The sequence below is a fragment of the Aspergillus bombycis genome (assembly GCF_001792695.1).
Source record: "Aspergillus bombycis strain NRRL26010 chromosome Unknown contig00042, whole genome shotgun sequence".
Lineage (NCBI taxonomy): Eukaryota > Fungi > Ascomycota > Eurotiomycetes > Eurotiales > Aspergillaceae > Aspergillus > Aspergillus bombycis.
This window is the reverse complement of record NW_019170044.1, coordinates 247,047-263,893: the sequence shown is the minus strand read 5'-3', so window position 1 is coordinate 263,893 and position 16,847 is coordinate 247,047. Positions and strand designations below refer to the sequence as shown.

General features: G+C 50.0%; 5 protein-coding genes across 5 annotated transcripts; 4 read left to right on the top strand and 1 right to left on the bottom strand.

The window, feature by feature from the left end:
* Positions 1-665: 665 nt before the first annotated feature.
* On the top strand, positions 666-1,958 carry ABOM_006383 (putative C2H2 transcription factor (Crea); the record flags this gene model as incomplete). Its single annotated transcript, XM_022533512.1, has 1 exon — positions 666-1,958. One exon carries the CDS (start codon positions 666-668, stop codon positions 1,956-1,958), a length of 1,293 nt encoding a protein of 430 aa, XP_022389162.1.
* Positions 1,959-3,386: 1,428 nt separating this feature from the next.
* Positions 3,387-4,280, top strand: ABOM_006382 (uncharacterized protein; the record flags this gene model as incomplete). The annotated part of the gene is made up of 1 exon (XM_022533511.1): positions 3,387-4,280. The coding sequence occupies one exon, from the start codon at positions 3,387-3,389 to the stop codon at positions 4,278-4,280; it is 894 nt and encodes a 297-aa protein (XP_022389161.1).
* Positions 4,281-6,099: 1,819 nt separating this feature from the next.
* On the top strand, positions 6,100-6,874 carry ABOM_006381 (U6 snRNA-associated Sm-like protein LSm1; the record flags this gene model as incomplete). The annotated part of the gene is made up of 4 exons (XM_022533510.1): positions 6,100-6,265; positions 6,349-6,417; positions 6,488-6,603; positions 6,701-6,874. The coding sequence occupies 4 exons, from the start codon at positions 6,100-6,102 to the stop codon at positions 6,872-6,874; spliced, it is 525 nt and encodes a 174-aa protein (XP_022389164.1).
* An 843-nt stretch (positions 6,875-7,717) lies between these two features.
* Positions 7,718-11,605, top strand: ABOM_006380 (mRNA-binding protein RRP12; the record flags this gene model as incomplete). Its single annotated transcript, XM_022533509.1, has 3 exons — positions 7,718-7,780; positions 7,830-9,737; positions 9,797-11,605. 3 exons carry the CDS (start codon positions 7,718-7,720, stop codon positions 11,603-11,605), a joined length of 3,780 nt encoding a protein of 1,259 aa, XP_022389163.1.
* Positions 11,606-12,771: 1,166 nt separating this feature from the next.
* On the bottom strand, positions 12,772-13,885 carry ABOM_006379 (uncharacterized protein; the record flags this gene model as incomplete). The annotated part of the gene is made up of 3 exons (XM_022533508.1): positions 12,772-13,260; positions 13,328-13,493; positions 13,551-13,885. The coding sequence occupies 3 exons, from the start codon at positions 13,883-13,885 to the stop codon at positions 12,772-12,774; spliced, it is 990 nt and encodes a 329-aa protein (XP_022389169.1).
* Positions 13,886-16,847: the final 2,962 nt, after the last annotated feature.

Sequence of the window (16,847 nt, the reverse complement as noted above, 5' to 3'; positions counted from 1 at the left end):
CTCCCCACACATAGTACATACTGCGTAACTTTTTTTTTTTATTTTTCTTTTTCTTTTTTTTTTCTTTTTTTTCCTTCTCTCTCTTCAAGGTCTCCGATTCCGATAACCCCCTCTACCACATTCGCCCTGCCTTTTTCCTCCCCTCCCCCGAAGCTCCATTTCTCTCTTCTTCCCCTCCATTCCTCATTCTTCCTCTTCCGTATTTCCTTTATATGTTCCTATCCCCAGACCGTTTCTCCAGATTTCTCTTTCTTCCCCCCCTCTCCCTTTCGACAGTTTGTTACTTGACTACTACATCCATCTCGGGTTACCTGCTTCCAGTACCAATTCCGGATATACTCTATCCCACACCCATCACCACATTCCACAATATCGTCCGTTTACTGGGAAAGTCACTCTTCCTTGAAATCAGTTACATTGCGTACCATCGCACCTTCTGTGATCGCAAGGCTTGTGATACTCCTTGCGGTGCTCATTTATCAACTAGTTCTTTGCCAAGAGCAAGTCTCCGTCTTGTCGGGTGGTGATCGACTTTCCCCCGATTTACCTACCCCTGTTGCGACGAATCCTAATTCGCCTCGGCTCTTCAGCCCTCCCGAGCTTCCTTAAATACAGGCTTCGTCCCCTCTTTAGCTACACCTTTCGGCTAGGTTAGGACGAGTCACATGCCACCACCGGCTTCTTCAGTGGATTTCACCAATCTGCTGAACCCTCAGAATAACGAGACTGGTTCTGCACCTTCCACGCCAGTGGATAGCTCAAAGGGTCCCTCCACCCCGTCTAGTACTCAGTCCAACTCTACCATGGCCTCGTCTGTTAGCCTACTACCGCCCCTCATGAAGGGTGCCCGTCCCGCAACGGAAGAAGCGCGCCAGGATCTCCCCCGACCATACAAGTGTCCCCTCTGTGATCGCGCCTTCCATCGTTTGGAGCACCAGACCAGACATATTCGCACACATACGGGTGAAAAGCCACATGCTTGCCAGTTCCCTGGCTGCACAAAACGTTTTAGTCGCTCTGACGAGTTGACCCGCCACTCCAGAATTCACAACAACCCCAACTCTAGACGGAGTAACAAGGCACAGCATCTGGCCGCCGCCGCTGCCGCTGCCGCCGCTGGACAGGAGAATGCAATGGTGAACGTGACCAACGCGGGCTCGATGATGCCCCCGCCAAACAAGCCTATGACCCGCTCTGCGCCTGTCTCTCAAGTTGGGTCTCCGGATGTCTCTCCTCCTCACTCCTTCTCAAACTACGCCGGTCACATGCGTTCCAATCTGGGACCATATGCTCGCAACGCCGAGCGGGCATCTTCGGGAATGGATATCAATCTACTTGCCACCGCTGCATCTCAGGTTGAGCGTGATGAGCATCTTGGGTTCCATCCTGGTCCACGTAACCACCATTTGTTCGCCTCGCGTCACCACACCGGTCGAGGCTTGCCTTCCCTTTCCGCATATGCCATCTCGCACAGCATGAGCCGTTCTCACTCTCACGAGGACGAGGATGGTTACGCTCATCGCGTCAAGCGCTCGAGGCCCAACTCGCCCAACTCAACTGCTCCGTCCTCACCCACTTTTTCTCACGACTCTCTTTCGCCAACGCCAGACCACACCCCGTTGGCAACCCCTGCCCATTCGCCACGTCTGAGGCCATTGGGAGCCAGTGAACTGCACCTTCCTTCGATTCGCCATCTGTCCCTCCATCATACACCTGCCCTTGCTCCAATGGAGCCCCAACCGGAAGGCCCCAACTATTACAGTCCCAGCCAGTCCCATGTTGGTCCCACCATCAGCGATATCATGTCCAGGCCCGATGGGACACAGCGTAAGCTGCCCGTTCCACAGGTTCCCAAGGTCGCCGTGCAAGATATGCTGAATCCCAGCGGTGGATTTTCGTCTGTTTCCTCATCGACGAATAATTCCGTCGCAGGAGGTGATTTGGCAGAACGTTTCTAGCCCGGTGCCGCTGCGAAATCCTTTCCATGTATAAAATTGTGGACTCAAAAAATTCTTGACTGTCATACGCGCTACGAAACGAATAGACTTTGTGCATTTACAGTGTGTGGTTCATGGGCATCCTTGGTGTCGGCTGATTGGCTTTCTTTGCTTACTTTGTTCGAGTACTTTTTTTGCGAGGCGTCCATACTGATAGACGGGTGGGATATTCTTGTGGCTTTTTCCGTACTTGTGCGATTCTCCCCTTTCGCTATCCTTCATGAAAAATACCTTATCCTATAACCATCATTTGTTTCATTACCCCAATGGGAATTGGCTCTACAGCTACTATTCATTTTGTCTACTCCTCTCCGAGGCCGGGTCCTCTGATAATTCCTGGTACTACCATATGCATTTCATCTCGGCTATGTCACTTTTCGCTTTTATTTAGACCTCGAGCAGGACGAGAGGGTTCCTCAAAAACGAGCCAAAAAAAAAAAGGCTAAAAATATATAAATAAATAAAAGTTTCAATAATCTCGGTGTTTTACTCTGGCATAAATCAGTAGTCACTACTCCGTACTTTCTGAACATAGGGAAAATGTAGATAGTCATCTCTCATCACTTGCCCTAACCTCCTGCCCATCTGCCAACAACGTGCTGTGAGCCGTAAAGCCATCGTCATATTTATCCGAAACCCAATTCACTGAGATAGATGGATTGACGAATAACGATTTGTTGTCCAGCGACGTGCATGATACATACGTACGTACATATATACTAGTAGTAGTGTCAGACCAGTTCATCGCATCCTGGTCTAGGATCTTCAAGACCGGAAACGGGGGAATGCGTAAGACTAGGAGGGTTTAAGAAAAAGCAAAGACAAAACAGAAAAGAAAAGAAAAGAAAAGAAAAAGAAAAAGAAAAAGAAAAGGCCAAAGTTAGTGCTGGCTAGCGCTCTCTCTTTTCGTCTGTGATCAATGTTATTGTTGCTGGTACACTGTTCATTCAGTTGTGGACGTGGCTCCAGTCAAGTTGTGAATTATGATAAGGATATGATTGACTTGACAAGTTGATCCTGATGGAACATGCTTTGATTCTTGCGACTTCCCCCTTTGCCATTGCCCAAACACATCCCCCCGCCGGATTCTGACGCTTTGAGGCTCTCGGATCGAATGAACAACTCCTCCCTGCACCACCACCTCAACCGATGGACGCGTGATGCTGGAGACCAACCAACCCAAACGCCAAGGTAGGACGGAGGATAAGTTTGCTGAAAGGCAGCTGATACCCTAAGGGAGAAGACGAAGAAGGTTAAAGGCCGCAGAAATCATTTCAGTAAAATGGCATCTTCTCCCACCAATCCTTAACCATTTTTTTTCCTTTCAAGCTGTGTTGCCCCGCTTTAGTGCATGGGCTTGGGTAGTGCGGTCGCAAAACTACTAATTTAATGACCGATGCTGCTGCTGCTGCTGCTGCTTTTTCACTCGCCGCTCACGGACTAAGCATGTGGGAACAGGATCGCCCCATCATTTTTTCAGATCGTGTCGTATCAAGGTGTTCGCCCGGTGCTGCTGGCACGGACGCCGGCCATCCAAAATCATTGTTCTCCTTCGAACTGGGCGGCAGACGTCTGGCCGCGGACGTAAGCACGAAGAGTGTGTATAGTGGTGGGAGTGAAGCCGTTGCCGAAACGATGCCGTCCTCCACGGCCGTCCCGTCTCTATCGAGCGACGCCGCATCCGCTTCATCCTCGTCACCGGGCGTATCTCTGGAAACAAGATGGGCGGAAGGTCTCACCGGCCAGGAGATATTAGAAGATGATGGAACGGGCGCGCTCGTTGTCCCACCGTCCCGCCCTGCTCGTCAATATCATCATCACACCTATATCTGTCTGTTCTATATCTTAGATTGTCACCACACCTTCGACGACGTCGAGCAATGGAAGACTCATGTACTGAGCCACTTCCGAACCCACGAACCCCCGCGAACAGCCCGATGCCCGCTATGTCCGGGTGAGCGGTTCAGCGACACTCCCGAGCAGAAAGGATGGGATCGCATGCTCGACCATGTCGATGTAGCACATTATCAACGAGGCCAGACCCTAGCCGGAAGCCGACCGGATTTTGAATTGATGCAGTATCTCTACCGCTTGCGGATTATCAGCGTGGACCAGTTCAAGGTGATGCAGCTGCCGCCGCCGCCGTCTAGCCCTGCTTATCATCGATCGCAAGAGCCCGTCCGGGCAAACATAGGCTCCTCAGATGAACCATACTGTGCTCCGTATAGTCGACGGCGAGAACAAAGGATGCGAGGACAGCGTCGAGGAGTCAGCGTCGGATGATGTCGTGTGCTTCTTACCAGTCCACAGACTGCGTGGCGTGACTTCATGTAATGATGGTCTGTTTCACTGGGAACCAGTGGGGCCTTATCCCCTTCTTCTTCTTCTTCTTCTTCTTCTTCTTCTTTGAGTAAACTGACTCGGGATGTTCTATCTGGTCTCTCTTTCTGTCAGCTTTCTCCTTTGTTTCTTCCGGACCTTTCTGTGTTCCTGTAACAACTTTTTGATACTGATGGCCACAGGACATGTTAACGAACAGACATAATGTCTCACGACAGATTGTGTATTATCTCTTCTTCTTCTGCAGAGTGTCATGAATAATGTTATCTAGCGAAAAAGTCAAAAGCGAACGATAGCGATCTATTTTCTTCTATTGCTTCATGGAGTAATCCGAGATGCAGTAGAATGCTTCGCGAAGCAAGGCCACTTGCATATGCGAAGAACCCAAGGTATCTTCAGGAATTTTATAACCTACATAGTACCTACTCTTATCACTCCTTGTCTCTTCTCTTCAAGGGGTAAGAGGATATTCGGTGAGTCTATTTTTCGATACATCGCATTTCCCCGCATGACTCGTAAACTGCTGCATGGTAGATGCTGCAGGGACAAAAGTACCACCCCCCCCCCCCCCCCAAAGTATGGACCTTCCTCTGCACATAATGGATGGGAGTACGGAGTATGCTCTGCTACAACTCATATGGATGATGAGGTATACTGCGAGCAATCTCTGTACTATGCTTCGTATATTGTGAGCGGCTGAACTAGCTGTTCTATCATCGTTTTCATCGTGAGGCTGTTCTTAGGTATTCAGATCACACCGTTTCAGAAGTCGAGAATTAAAGAAGTAAAAATAGGAGAAAGAGAGAGAGAAAGAGAAATAGAGTATGACCTAGGTTTGACTACTGTACCATTACCTGCAAACTCCTTACAAATATCGAAGTATAACAGACAATCTATGATCTAAATGCTGCAGCTCATGCTTGGAAATTATGTAAGGAAGGATTGTAACCTCACTACTTGATACTAAATATACATAAAAGACGTCTGGAGTAACTATGTTAGCTGGTACACTCTGCAAACCCTATCCAAGTAAGTGGGAATGGGATCAAATCTCTTGTGGGCAAACTCTGAAGGACGAGATCATAAAGGCATCGGAAACGATTTGAGAGAATCATAAGCCACGCTTCCAAGATCTATACTAGTAGTACTATGCCATAAGTAATTTTTCCCCCCCGGAAATGGAAGACAGTTTTGGCAAATTAGCCAGATATTCTGTCTCTTGGGGTATCCTATTTAAGATCTTAAGATCCTGGGCAATAAGGGTGTCAGATAATTTGAGGGGCCGGCTGGCAAGACGATTTAAAACTAGTGAGCCCATGCCTAGGAATACCATACTGCAGTCGTGAAACCTGCTCTAAAACTTGTCCTTTATGGATCATGTTAAGAGCAACGTTCAGGTATATTGCCCATTAGATCTAGACTAGGGCTACGGAGTAGACACGGACCCATTGTGTCATGAACCGGCGGCGGTTGACAAACAGAACAAACATGCGGTCCAAGCAGCATCCATATTCAATCATTCATTCCCACCACATCGAAGTAATTCAGCACGGGGTTGCTTACAGAATAACCCACACTTTTATTTCTTCTGATAATCACTATCGCAGTATGCGATTATCACCGTTTGTCTATTGTATTTGAGAGTATCTTACCAGAACCAAGCTTCCGAGCCTCGTCCCACCGCAATTGGCAGCGGAATTGTCACCTCTCCCTCCCCCACCCTTTCATTACCTTTCCCCAGACAGCTCGTGCCATAGAAGACATGGAACGACTCTCGATTAATGACCCCTCTGGTGGTCACCAGCAAGGAAATGCTCCTCCAGGGTTCCCACCGCAGAATAATCTACTGGGTCCGATGTCACAAGGTCCGCCGCAGTTACCGCCGCAGATGTTCACGACCGCTGCTCAATTGCTAGATTTGACGGATAGTATGTCTGCGTTGCCTTTATCGTTTCGCCGTCGATTGTATGGCAACTATGTTTTGTCGGGGACACGGATTAACAACGATCAGAGAAACTCGTCCTAGTGCTACGAGACGGTAGAAAATTGATTGGAGTCTTGAGAAGTTGGGATCAATTCGGTATGGGTTAATTAAATCGGCTTCAAATGCGATCGGTGATCTAACGCGCTCCAACTCTCGATTTCTGCAGCCAACCTTGTCCTCCAGGATACTATTGAGCGGTTGTATGCTGGCAATCTCTATGCTGAGATCTCACGGGGTATTTTCTTGGTCCGAGGAGAGAATGTGCTGCTTCTTGGTGAAATTGTATGCTGCCCTCGGAGATCTCTACCTTCTCCCTTCTATAGTTCTACATTGGCTTCTTCCATTCGGAACTTTACTTACATGGGTTGTGCCGCAATAGGACCTCGATAAGGAAGACGATATCCCGCCACATGTGCAAAAGGCTCCATTCGAGGAAGTCTTTAAACTAAAAAAGAAGGAAGATAGTGAGCGAAAGACTGGGGACAAGAAACGTCAGGGCAAGCTACAGGGTCTCGGCTTCGAGGCTGAACATAGCGGGGAGATCCTGTTCTAGGCTAGAGCAAGGGCTTTCTGTCGGTTGATATCTGTCTACGGTGCCTTTTGCTGGGACAAAGACAGAACGAGACACTGTTTGCTCGTGAAGGGGAATAGAGCAAAGGTCTCGAAGTGGATTGATTTGATATGTCGAGGCTAAGAACAAAAGGGCCTTGCAGCATCGTCGTGGAAGCCAGGCTATTGTTCTTCTGGGCTCATCGCCATACGGCGATACGATGAAGAATGCGGTGGATGTAGCGGCTTTCTTGACTTTCCTAAAGCTTAGGAAGTGACCTGTTCTTGAGTTGACGGAGTCACTGGAACTATTGGACTAAATATGGCTGGTATGATGGGTGGTTGAGAACAAGATGCAGGCTCAAGCCTGGTCAAATGATTGGATGATAGCGGCCATGTTTGACGACTCTGATGTCTCATTACGCTTTTCTTTTCTTTTCTTTTTTTTCTTTTCAGTGTTTTATTTCAAATATACGAACAAGAACTCTTTGGCGGATGAGGCATGATACAGTTTGCCTTGTCGCCCGGACTCTCAGGAAACCATGAAATTCAAGTCTTGTGACATCCCTAGATAAGTTTGCTGAATGGAACGCGTGTAGTTTGGTTCACTTCATAAGATGAAATTATGGACATGGGTTGGGAGCTGATAGTTATCGATAGCTATCGATAGGGCCCGCCAAGAATTTATCTCCGTACCTTTTTTCCCAATTTTTTACTTCACCCAAAAAACCATTCACCACTCCAAAAAAAAACTCCGCTTTCACCACACATCTTTCCCACTTCCTCACCTCACGAGTCGCAATTTTTGAAGCGACTTCTCTACTTCCTGTCGGTTGATCCGCCCACCATGGCGACCCTGGCGGAGAAGCTCGAGAAAATCAAGTCTCCCAAGTTGCAGAATCAGCACCATGTAAGTCCCGCGCCGTCGTGCCGCAAAACCATTGCTAACTTGGTATAAGACGGCTGTGGTACTTTCTGCAGTGGAAGACACGCTCCGGGATCAGAACGCAGACTTTTCACCTACAGCTTACTTCGCAGCGCTACTTGCTTTGCTGTCGCAGTCGATCTCTGCCGAGCAGGGCATTGTCAACAAGGATCTGGCAACCTCAGTGGTCTACCTCCTCGACATTACTACCGCCTACGCCCCCGCCCCAATTCTCCGTTCCAAGTTCGCCCAGATTCTTACCAGCCTTGCCCCCGCTCTCTCGTTGCCCGAATCCGAAGCTCCGTTGCTTAGACCGTCGATCGGCTGCCTCGAGTCGCTACTCATCGCTCAGGATGCCGCAGCATGGAATCTCCCCCACACCCAGATCAGCCCGCGCCGGGCCACTGCGGGCTTGCTGAGCTTGTCCGTGGATCACCGCCCTAAGGTACGCAAGAGGGCCCAGGATGCTTTGATCAAGGTCCTGAAGACTCCTCCTCCCAGCCCGTCGCTTGATCACCCGGCGGCAGATATGTGTGCCGAGTCCGCACTCCGCACATTGGGCGACAGTATCGCCGCCGCAGCCAAACAGAAGCGAGGCCGTAACGACCCTCACACACATAACCATGATCCGCTGGTCATCCACTCCCTTCAACTGGTGAAGACAGTCGCGACCGCCTCGGGAGGCTGGCCGAGCAAGAAGATCGAGCCGCTATGCGAGTTGCTGATGAATGCTTCCCGGTCGAGCAACGAGTTCATCACAATGGGTGCGTTCGAGGTGTTCGAGGTTATTTTCTCCAGCATGGCCGATGATTTCTCGTCGTCAAAGCTGCCCCGTCTTCTTGAGGCGATTTCGGAATTGAAGCCCGCACAGAACGATTCGCAATTGCTCCCTCCATGGATTGCCGTTCTGTCCCGCGGGTACGATGTGTCTTCGCAGATCAGCCCCGAGGATACCTTCGAGAAGCTGCCCTCCTTGTTCGACATGATCTCCAGTTATTTGGCATCGCCATCGAAGAACATTAGGATTTCGGCATCGGAATGTCTGGTTTCATTCATGGCCAACTGTATTCCTAATAGTGTGATCATTGAACCATCGGTCTACGATGAGAAAACGCTCGAGAAGTTAGCCAAGAAAGCGACAAATCTGCTTTCCGTGAAGTTCCAAGCGGCTTGGGCAGAAGTGTTCAATGTGTGCTCGGCAATGTTCGATAGCTTCAAGTGGCGGTCCAGTCCGTTTTTGAACGACATTGTGAAGACTGTGGGAGAGCTCCGTAGTAACGAATCCTTCCATGGCAAGAAGCAAGCCGATCAGGTTCTCGGCAGTGCCGTTGAAGCCATGGGCCCTGCGGCCGTCCTTGAGATTCTGCCTCTTAATATTATTGAGCAAAAGGCCGGTCAACCGGGTCGCGTTTGGTTCCTCCCTGTGCTTCGAGACCATGTTACCAACACAAACCTCGCTCATTTCCGTTCCGAGCTCGTTCCTCTGAGTGAAGCTCTGTATCAGAAGGTTATGGCCTTCACCACCGCAGAGAAGCCTGTGGAGACAAAGATCTTCGAAACACTTGTTCAACAGACCTGGTCCATTCTTCCTGGATACTGCGAGCTGCCTTTGGATCTAGTTGAGGCTTTCGATCAGAGCTTCGCCGAGCTTCTCTCCAACGTGCTCTACAAGCAAGCTGATTTGCGTGTGGACATTTGCAAGGCTTTGCAGAACCTAGTGGAGTCAAACCAGGCCATTCTGTCTCTCGAGGCGGAGGGTGACGACTTGGTTCTTCAGCGAAGAATCACCAAGAAGGATGCGGAGAAGAACGTCGCCCATCTTGCCGGTTTTGCCAGCAACTTGCTGGCTGTGCTTTTCAACGTGTACAGCCAGACACTTCCACATTACAGAGGCTACATTCTGCAATGTATTAATGCTTACTTGAGTATCACTCCCGAGAAGGTTAGTCGAGTTCGCTTATCCCACTACTCTTGAGCTACATACTAATTGATATGTTACAGGAGCTCAATGATACGTTTACACGTGTTACTTCTATGCTGGAGTCATCGGTGGCTTCGGAGAAGGAGGCTGCAGAAAAGCAGGGCCATCAACAAGGTGGTGCTGGTGACAAGATGCCTCCCACTTCTCACACTTTGATCGACTTGGTTATCGCCATGTCGATTTATCTCCCTCGCTCCAGCTTTGCAAGCCTGTTCGCCATGGCTGCGGCTGTCCTAAATGGACATACTAGTGATCAGCAGCTGATTAAGAAGGCATACAAGTTGATTCCCCGTTTGGCCACCACTGAGACGGGTGCTGCTGCTCTCCGTGAGCGGAGTTCCGAGCTCCAAACCCTCATCCTTTCGACAGCGGATAAGACACCAGCCTCTGCTCGCCGTGATCGTATGCTTGCCATTGACGAGCTCATTACGTACCTCCCAACCTCTGACCTGCATTTCATCCCCTCTGTCCTTTCTGAGGTTGTCTTGGGCTGCAAGGAGAGCAACGAGAAGGCCAGGACTGCTTCCTTCGATCTACTCATCCACCTTGCGAAGAGAACTACCGACTCTGAACTGAACCCAGCTGGAACCAAGATTCGCAACTCGCTAGTACCCCACATGCCCGACAATGCTCCCGATGCTCCTGCAACCATGGAGGAATTCTTCACTATGGTGTCTGCGGGTCTGGCAGGTAGCTCGCCACACATGGTTGCTGCATCCGTGACAGCCTTGTCTCGCTTGTTCTTCGACTTCCACACCGAAATTCAACCAGCTGTGCGCTCCGACCTGGTGCAGACCGTGGAGCTGTTCCTTACCAGCAACAACCGCGAAATTGTCCGATCTGTGCTCGGCTTCGTCAAGGTTGCCGTTGTCGTGCTTCCCGATGATGTGCTTCGTACACGCATCAACACTCTGGTACCAAACCTCATGGTATGGAGCAAGGAGCACAAGGGCCGTCTCCGCAGCAAGGTCAAGGGTATCCTGGACCGCCTGATCCGCCGCTTCGGTGCAGCCCCGATTGAAGAACTGGTTGGTGAGGCCGACCGGAAGTTAGTCGTGAACATCCGGAAGCAGCGCGAGCGTAGCAAGAAGAAGAAGCAGGCTGAGAAGGGTGATGACGACGAGGAGGACGAAGAGGCCGCCGACAACAAGAACGCCAAGGCCCAGTCTTACGGCAGCAACGCCTTCGACAGAGCCGTCTACGACTCCGACTTCTCCGACTCTGACGACGACGCTAGCGAACTTGATGTCGACGAACACGGCGACACCCACGCCATCAACAAGGGTGGCCGCAAGGGCAAGAAGCCCAACAGGCAGAGCGAGCAATACATCCGCGAGAACGACGACACCCCGCTGGATCTTCTCGCCCCTGACGCCCTGGCCAGTATCTCGACCACCAAGCCTAGCGTCCGCTTCCTCAACACTGGCCCCGGATCCCGCCGCAAGCACTCCGCCAAGGTCGACGCAGAAGGCCGTCTCCTCCTGGGCGATGATGACAACAACGACGTCGAGATGTCCGGTGGACTTGACGGCAACGCTGAAGGATGTGACAGCGCCATCAACGCCTACGTCGCGGCCGTTAGTGGACCCGACGCCGTCCGTCGTGGCCAGCGCGGCAAGTTCAAGATGGCCCAGGCCCAGAAGGGCAAATCCAACCGCGGAGACGACATGGATGTGGACGAGGGCGACGAGCCCGCCCCATCAAGAGGCGACAACCGACAGCAAACCGGCCGCCGTGGTCTTGGAATGCCTAAGAGCCACGGACCCAGTGGAGGACGGATCCAAAAGCGCAAGCCCATGCGCGGCGGCCGCTTCGGAAAGAGGAGATAAAAACACATACACACACACACACACCATCCCTTCCATCTCACATAATCAATTCAAAACTCCTCCCCACATCCGTTCTTCCTTTCCCATACTTCCCAATTCACAAAATAAAGACATATCTAACCTGTATGAATTGATGTTGATGAAACAGGAAACTGATGAAGTTCCTAAGTTACAGTTTTTCTGTATTTGAAAGCATGGCTGGACAAAATTGAATCCCTTTCTTCTTGTTCGTTTGTGGTACAGTTTCAGTTGCACTGCGCAAAATTCTCTCTGGTTGCATTGGAAGTTTCTCTGTAGTTGAAAACTTATTGCTTTTTTTTTCCCTCCGGCTTTTCTTTTCTCCCCTGGTGATTACGTACATAGGTATCTTTATACCCTGAAGTTGCTGAAATATTATTGGTTCTTGGGAATGCGCTGTTCGTATCGTGGAAGGTGGTGCAATTGATGCAGTTGTGGGTAATTAATTGGGTGGAGGAATATGAACTATACGAGGGAAAACTCCTGCTGGGTAGACATGTCAGATCGGCAAGTGCACTGCGTACCCGACGACGACGACACCAAACTCTATTCCATCGGTCCAGCCGCGGTCACTTGGTCTAATTGGAGATCACATTCTGCACGGGAAGCCAAGACTTTAGATTACGGGTCGCCATGGATTGTGTAAAGTTTAGATATTTCAGAGCAATAGATGGACGCATCACATAAAGAAGCAAAGGGTATGAGACCAGCCCGGGTATCAATTCGTGTGAATAGTAGTACAGTACACAGGATTTCCTGATTCGTGATTCGATGATAATCCCTGTTGGCCTGCATATTAGCTGAGGCACCGTGAGCACTTCCGTCAGGAGCCGTCTTCCGTTCTTTCACAGCGCACATTTGGATATTGGAAAGGAGGGGGAAAAAAAGTAACCAAAAAATGAAAACTGCTCCTGGCGCCTATGCGACCAACCCAACTCCTGTACACATGAAGTATCTCATCAAATCGATGAGAAGGCGAAACAAAAAGATATAAAAAGAACAAAGCCCCTCAAAAATCATTCCACATATCCCACATATTGGTATCATGTCAACATCGAAAAGAGTCCAATAGCCAAGACGGGATCACGCTTAATAACAAAGAACGGAATAAAAGTGGGAAAAGGCAACAAGGATAATTTACAGACAGGCTATTCGCGAGGCGGTTTTCGGGCCTTGCGTAGCCATATCTGCCACCATCGACAAACACCAAGTACAGCAGCACGGCCGTCGTCTTTGCGTTCGGTGCCATCGGGATTGCCAAGTACCATGGCGAAAACCCAGAAGAAGGCCGCGGTCCAGACGAGGAGGAGAAATGCGATGGAAAGAAGTGATGATAGCAAGAGGACCGCAATCAATCCAAAAATGGAATAGTGTTCGCTCGGGTCCGAGATGGATGACCCATCGGCGTCATTGTATACCGATCGAGTCGCGGAGCCCCGCAAACGAACTAATCGCTCATGAATATGCAATTGAGGTACCAGAAGATGGCACAACTGCTCGCGAAATGACGTTGATCGAAAGTATGGGATGCAGGGACAAAGGCGGAAAGGTGAGACGAGAAGAACGAAGAGTAACCCGAAGACGGTATACAAGGATGCGCAAAGGGAGAAGATGGGCACCGGGACGGATAATCGAAACTATAATTGCGAAGTGGTTAGCCAGGAACAAGAAAAAAAGAAGAGGACATGAAAGGCTAATCCTTACTAGCATCAGCAGGGCATCCTGACTATCATCCGCCAAGGGTTCTTCCGTATGAATCGCTCGTTTCTGAAGGCGGGTTACTCCGAGATGATGATTGTCGCTCGACATGTACGACGAATGATCCGTCCAACTCCTCCGGCCACGCTCTTCTTTACGAGCCGCTCCACCACTATACGAAGTTTGTGTCAATATGGAACCGTTGTCCAGATAGGGCGAGGATACGAACGTCATCGGGGCCACGATCGGCACCTCAGAATCCGGATAGATTGACTCCACCGGAGGCTGACGGTGGGGAGGCTTATGGGCTTGTTGAGAATGTCGACGGGGATGCCGAGAGTAGGTATTATCCCATGAATCGGGGGGATAAGCGTTGGGTATTGTATCCTCGACCGAATTGAGTTGCGGATGACGGGAATCATGCCCGTGATTAGGCAATGATGGGGGCTCCGGGGGAAGATGTGCGGCCGCAGGAGCAGGAGTCGAATCGTGGAGATATGCCGTCACGCGATGGTCCTGGTCCTGGTAATAGGCGGGAGAATGGGACATCTCCGGTTGCCTCATCTTGGAGCGGATGATATGAAGGGAGACGAAAGAGTCGGTGGAGAAATCAAGGGCGTGATAGCGTTTCGTCGACCCCCTTCAGAAATGCGACACAGAGTGGTACAGAATCGTACACAGGGCGACAAGGTTATGCTCACCGCATGGCTCGCAGCGCAAGGGGCATACCCGCTGATAAAGACCAGTGACGATCCCACAGCGAAGGTGGGGGGGGGGGAGGTAGTGTGGTAAGAAGGGGGAGAGAGGATGAGATATGGTGAGGAGGGCTGATCGGAGGAGGGATGGAGGCGACGGACAGAGGAGCGGAAGAAGGGGAAACTTATAAGCATGCCATGGAGAAGCAATAGTAGGACAGAGCGGAATTCCAAGACAAGGACAAGAAAAAAGGCAGAGCTCAAATGCAGCGGAAAGACTCTCCTTCTTCTGCTTTTTCTTCGCTGCCAAGACGCCCAGATGCCGAGCCCTTGGCACCCTGGACGACGTCAATGGATGCTCACTGTGTTATTTTTTGGGTCTTTTCTTATTTTTCCTTTCACTTGTCTTCCTCCCCTCAAAAGTTATGAGGATATCAACAAATAAGGAAGAAGACATGTATATATATATATCACGGAGGTGGACTGAAGTCCATGGCCCGGGAGAAAGGACAGAGGAAGGATCCTCGGGGCTGAGAGAAGACCCGCGCCATTTGGGCGATACAACGAAATGTTGAAGATGCTGTGTTCGTGTCCCGTCGAGTAAAGAATGAATGGGGGTCAATACCGTAAACCCATGGAGTCATACGGGCCTCGGTCGTCACTGCAGTATTGGCACTTTTCCTTTTCTGGCCACTCCGCCAAGATGCCAAGAGCCCTGCGGGGATTTCAACAACACCTGCAGACACCGTCATTGGTTGTCTGAACAAAGGAAAGTGTCTATGATCCGCGTTCGGAGGTGGATGAGCGGCTTGGCAGTAATACACCAGATCTTTGGGGGGGTCTAGTTTTCTTACGGCGTATGCACCATTACACACCCTAATACTTTGGTGGTTTTTTACTGATGTTTCGTTTGATTTGTGTCTTTCATTTGTTGAACCTGTTTCATCTTCCCTTTCGAAATTGATTCCACATTGTTGGTTATCTTGCACATATTGACATGGATCTCGACTAAGACGTCCCCATTGTGTGGTGGAGCCCCTTTCATGATAAGCCAAATCTCGTGATTGCATGAGAGTTACGAAGTCGATCGATGGCTGAAACCCCAAAGAACGACTCGCTCTTCCCACAACCATGCCGAGCCAATTGCCCAGAGTCGCCGAGAGATTGGCAATTGTCCCCCCTACCTCATCACTTTCTACCGTGTGCATCGTGTCTAAAGTGGCGCAGTAAACGATCAATATATTAGGTAAACAGCAACTGTACGACTGCTTTTGTGTCCCGGATTGTCAGACGTGGCCTGTCTGAGATCGTCCCAACTACTGCCGCCGATCGACAAGGAGAGATATTTTAATAGGGGAGTTCCGGCGGTAGTGTACCCCGATGGGGCTCTCCTACAAGCTCTTTATCGGAGTGGACTGCTTGCCAGCTTGCCCCGAGAAGATGTCGATCCCTGGCAGTATCCGACCAGCTTCTCCTCGGATCTCCCACCGGCTCGAGCACAAATGACATGTGGCGCTGCACGGCATAGAATTATAATCGCTGGCACTCACAATGAAAATCTTGTCCCTTCATTGTGATCAGCATTCTCTGGGCAGCAGTTGCCGTTGGCTCGTTATATCTCGCAACAGTTCCAGGCGCCTTGGCCACACTGCCGAGAGAGCCCCAAGGATGAAGCGCAACCTCGTGCTCTTGGCCAGGAACATGTCATTTGCCATAACTGTGCCTCCCGTGGCTGGAGCGGAGTAACGTCTGGGGAAGCGGGTATGACCGCTCACGATTCCTAATGTTGTTACCTATAGAGTGTGTACCACAGAGCATACGTACTCATAGCTTGGCAGTAGGGTCTCTGTAAAAGTGGCGTGCGATGGGGGTTCGTTCTTACCAGGGTAAAACCGAACCAGAGATATGACAACCTACTCATACGTAAGTATACTAACTATATCAATATATCTCGGTGACAGTTGTGCACAGTTCATTATATGCTGCTGTAACACGCCATCAAGCCACGTTATATTAAAGTCGGGTCAAATACATAATTCCGTCAATCTTGGCGCCGATAAAATCTCAGTGAAATGAATGCCCAACCCACTACTACTAGTAGTAGGATCATCATCAGTCTTGCGTAGCAGTTGGCCTGCCTGTACTCCGTAGCGGTGTCGGAAACCCCACGATAAAGATGGGCATTTGATTTCCGACCCCTATTATTGGGCCATACATGGCTATGAAATCTACATAAATATATTTCCTTGAATAACCGTCCGTCGGATCGTGGGTCATGTGCGTTATAGGAAATCTCGCTGCAAGTCCAATTGTCCAACTTTAATTATATTCAAACGGTTTCGATACACATTAGCGACGCACTTAAATAGATTGTCAGAATCGTTTGACGGTGCCGGTTAGCCGAGTGGACACATGAAATCTCGCGGCCTTACCGGGCTGTCCATCAACGATCCCCACTCTGTGAAAACCAAGTGTTGGACCGCTGTCTCAGCCTTAATGCAATGATGGACACCCTGGTTCACCCCACAGGCTCGACCGTTTGTGCAAGTCAACAGCAGATGATGATCATAAGTGTCTCCCAGATCTACTATATAAGGATCATATATCAGATAACAAATGAGCGATATTCATCCAAATGATCATACCCAGGCATGCAGATCTCCGCCGATGGGTATGAGCACGGATTGTCTTCAGATCTGCATATGGGGGCCAATCGCGGTTATCCCGTACACCAAATGGCCCGAGGTTCTTCCGCCTACGGTGTACATACATCGACATGAAATGGTAACATTATGTATCTACCCCTACATTGAAGCAAGATTCCATCTAAA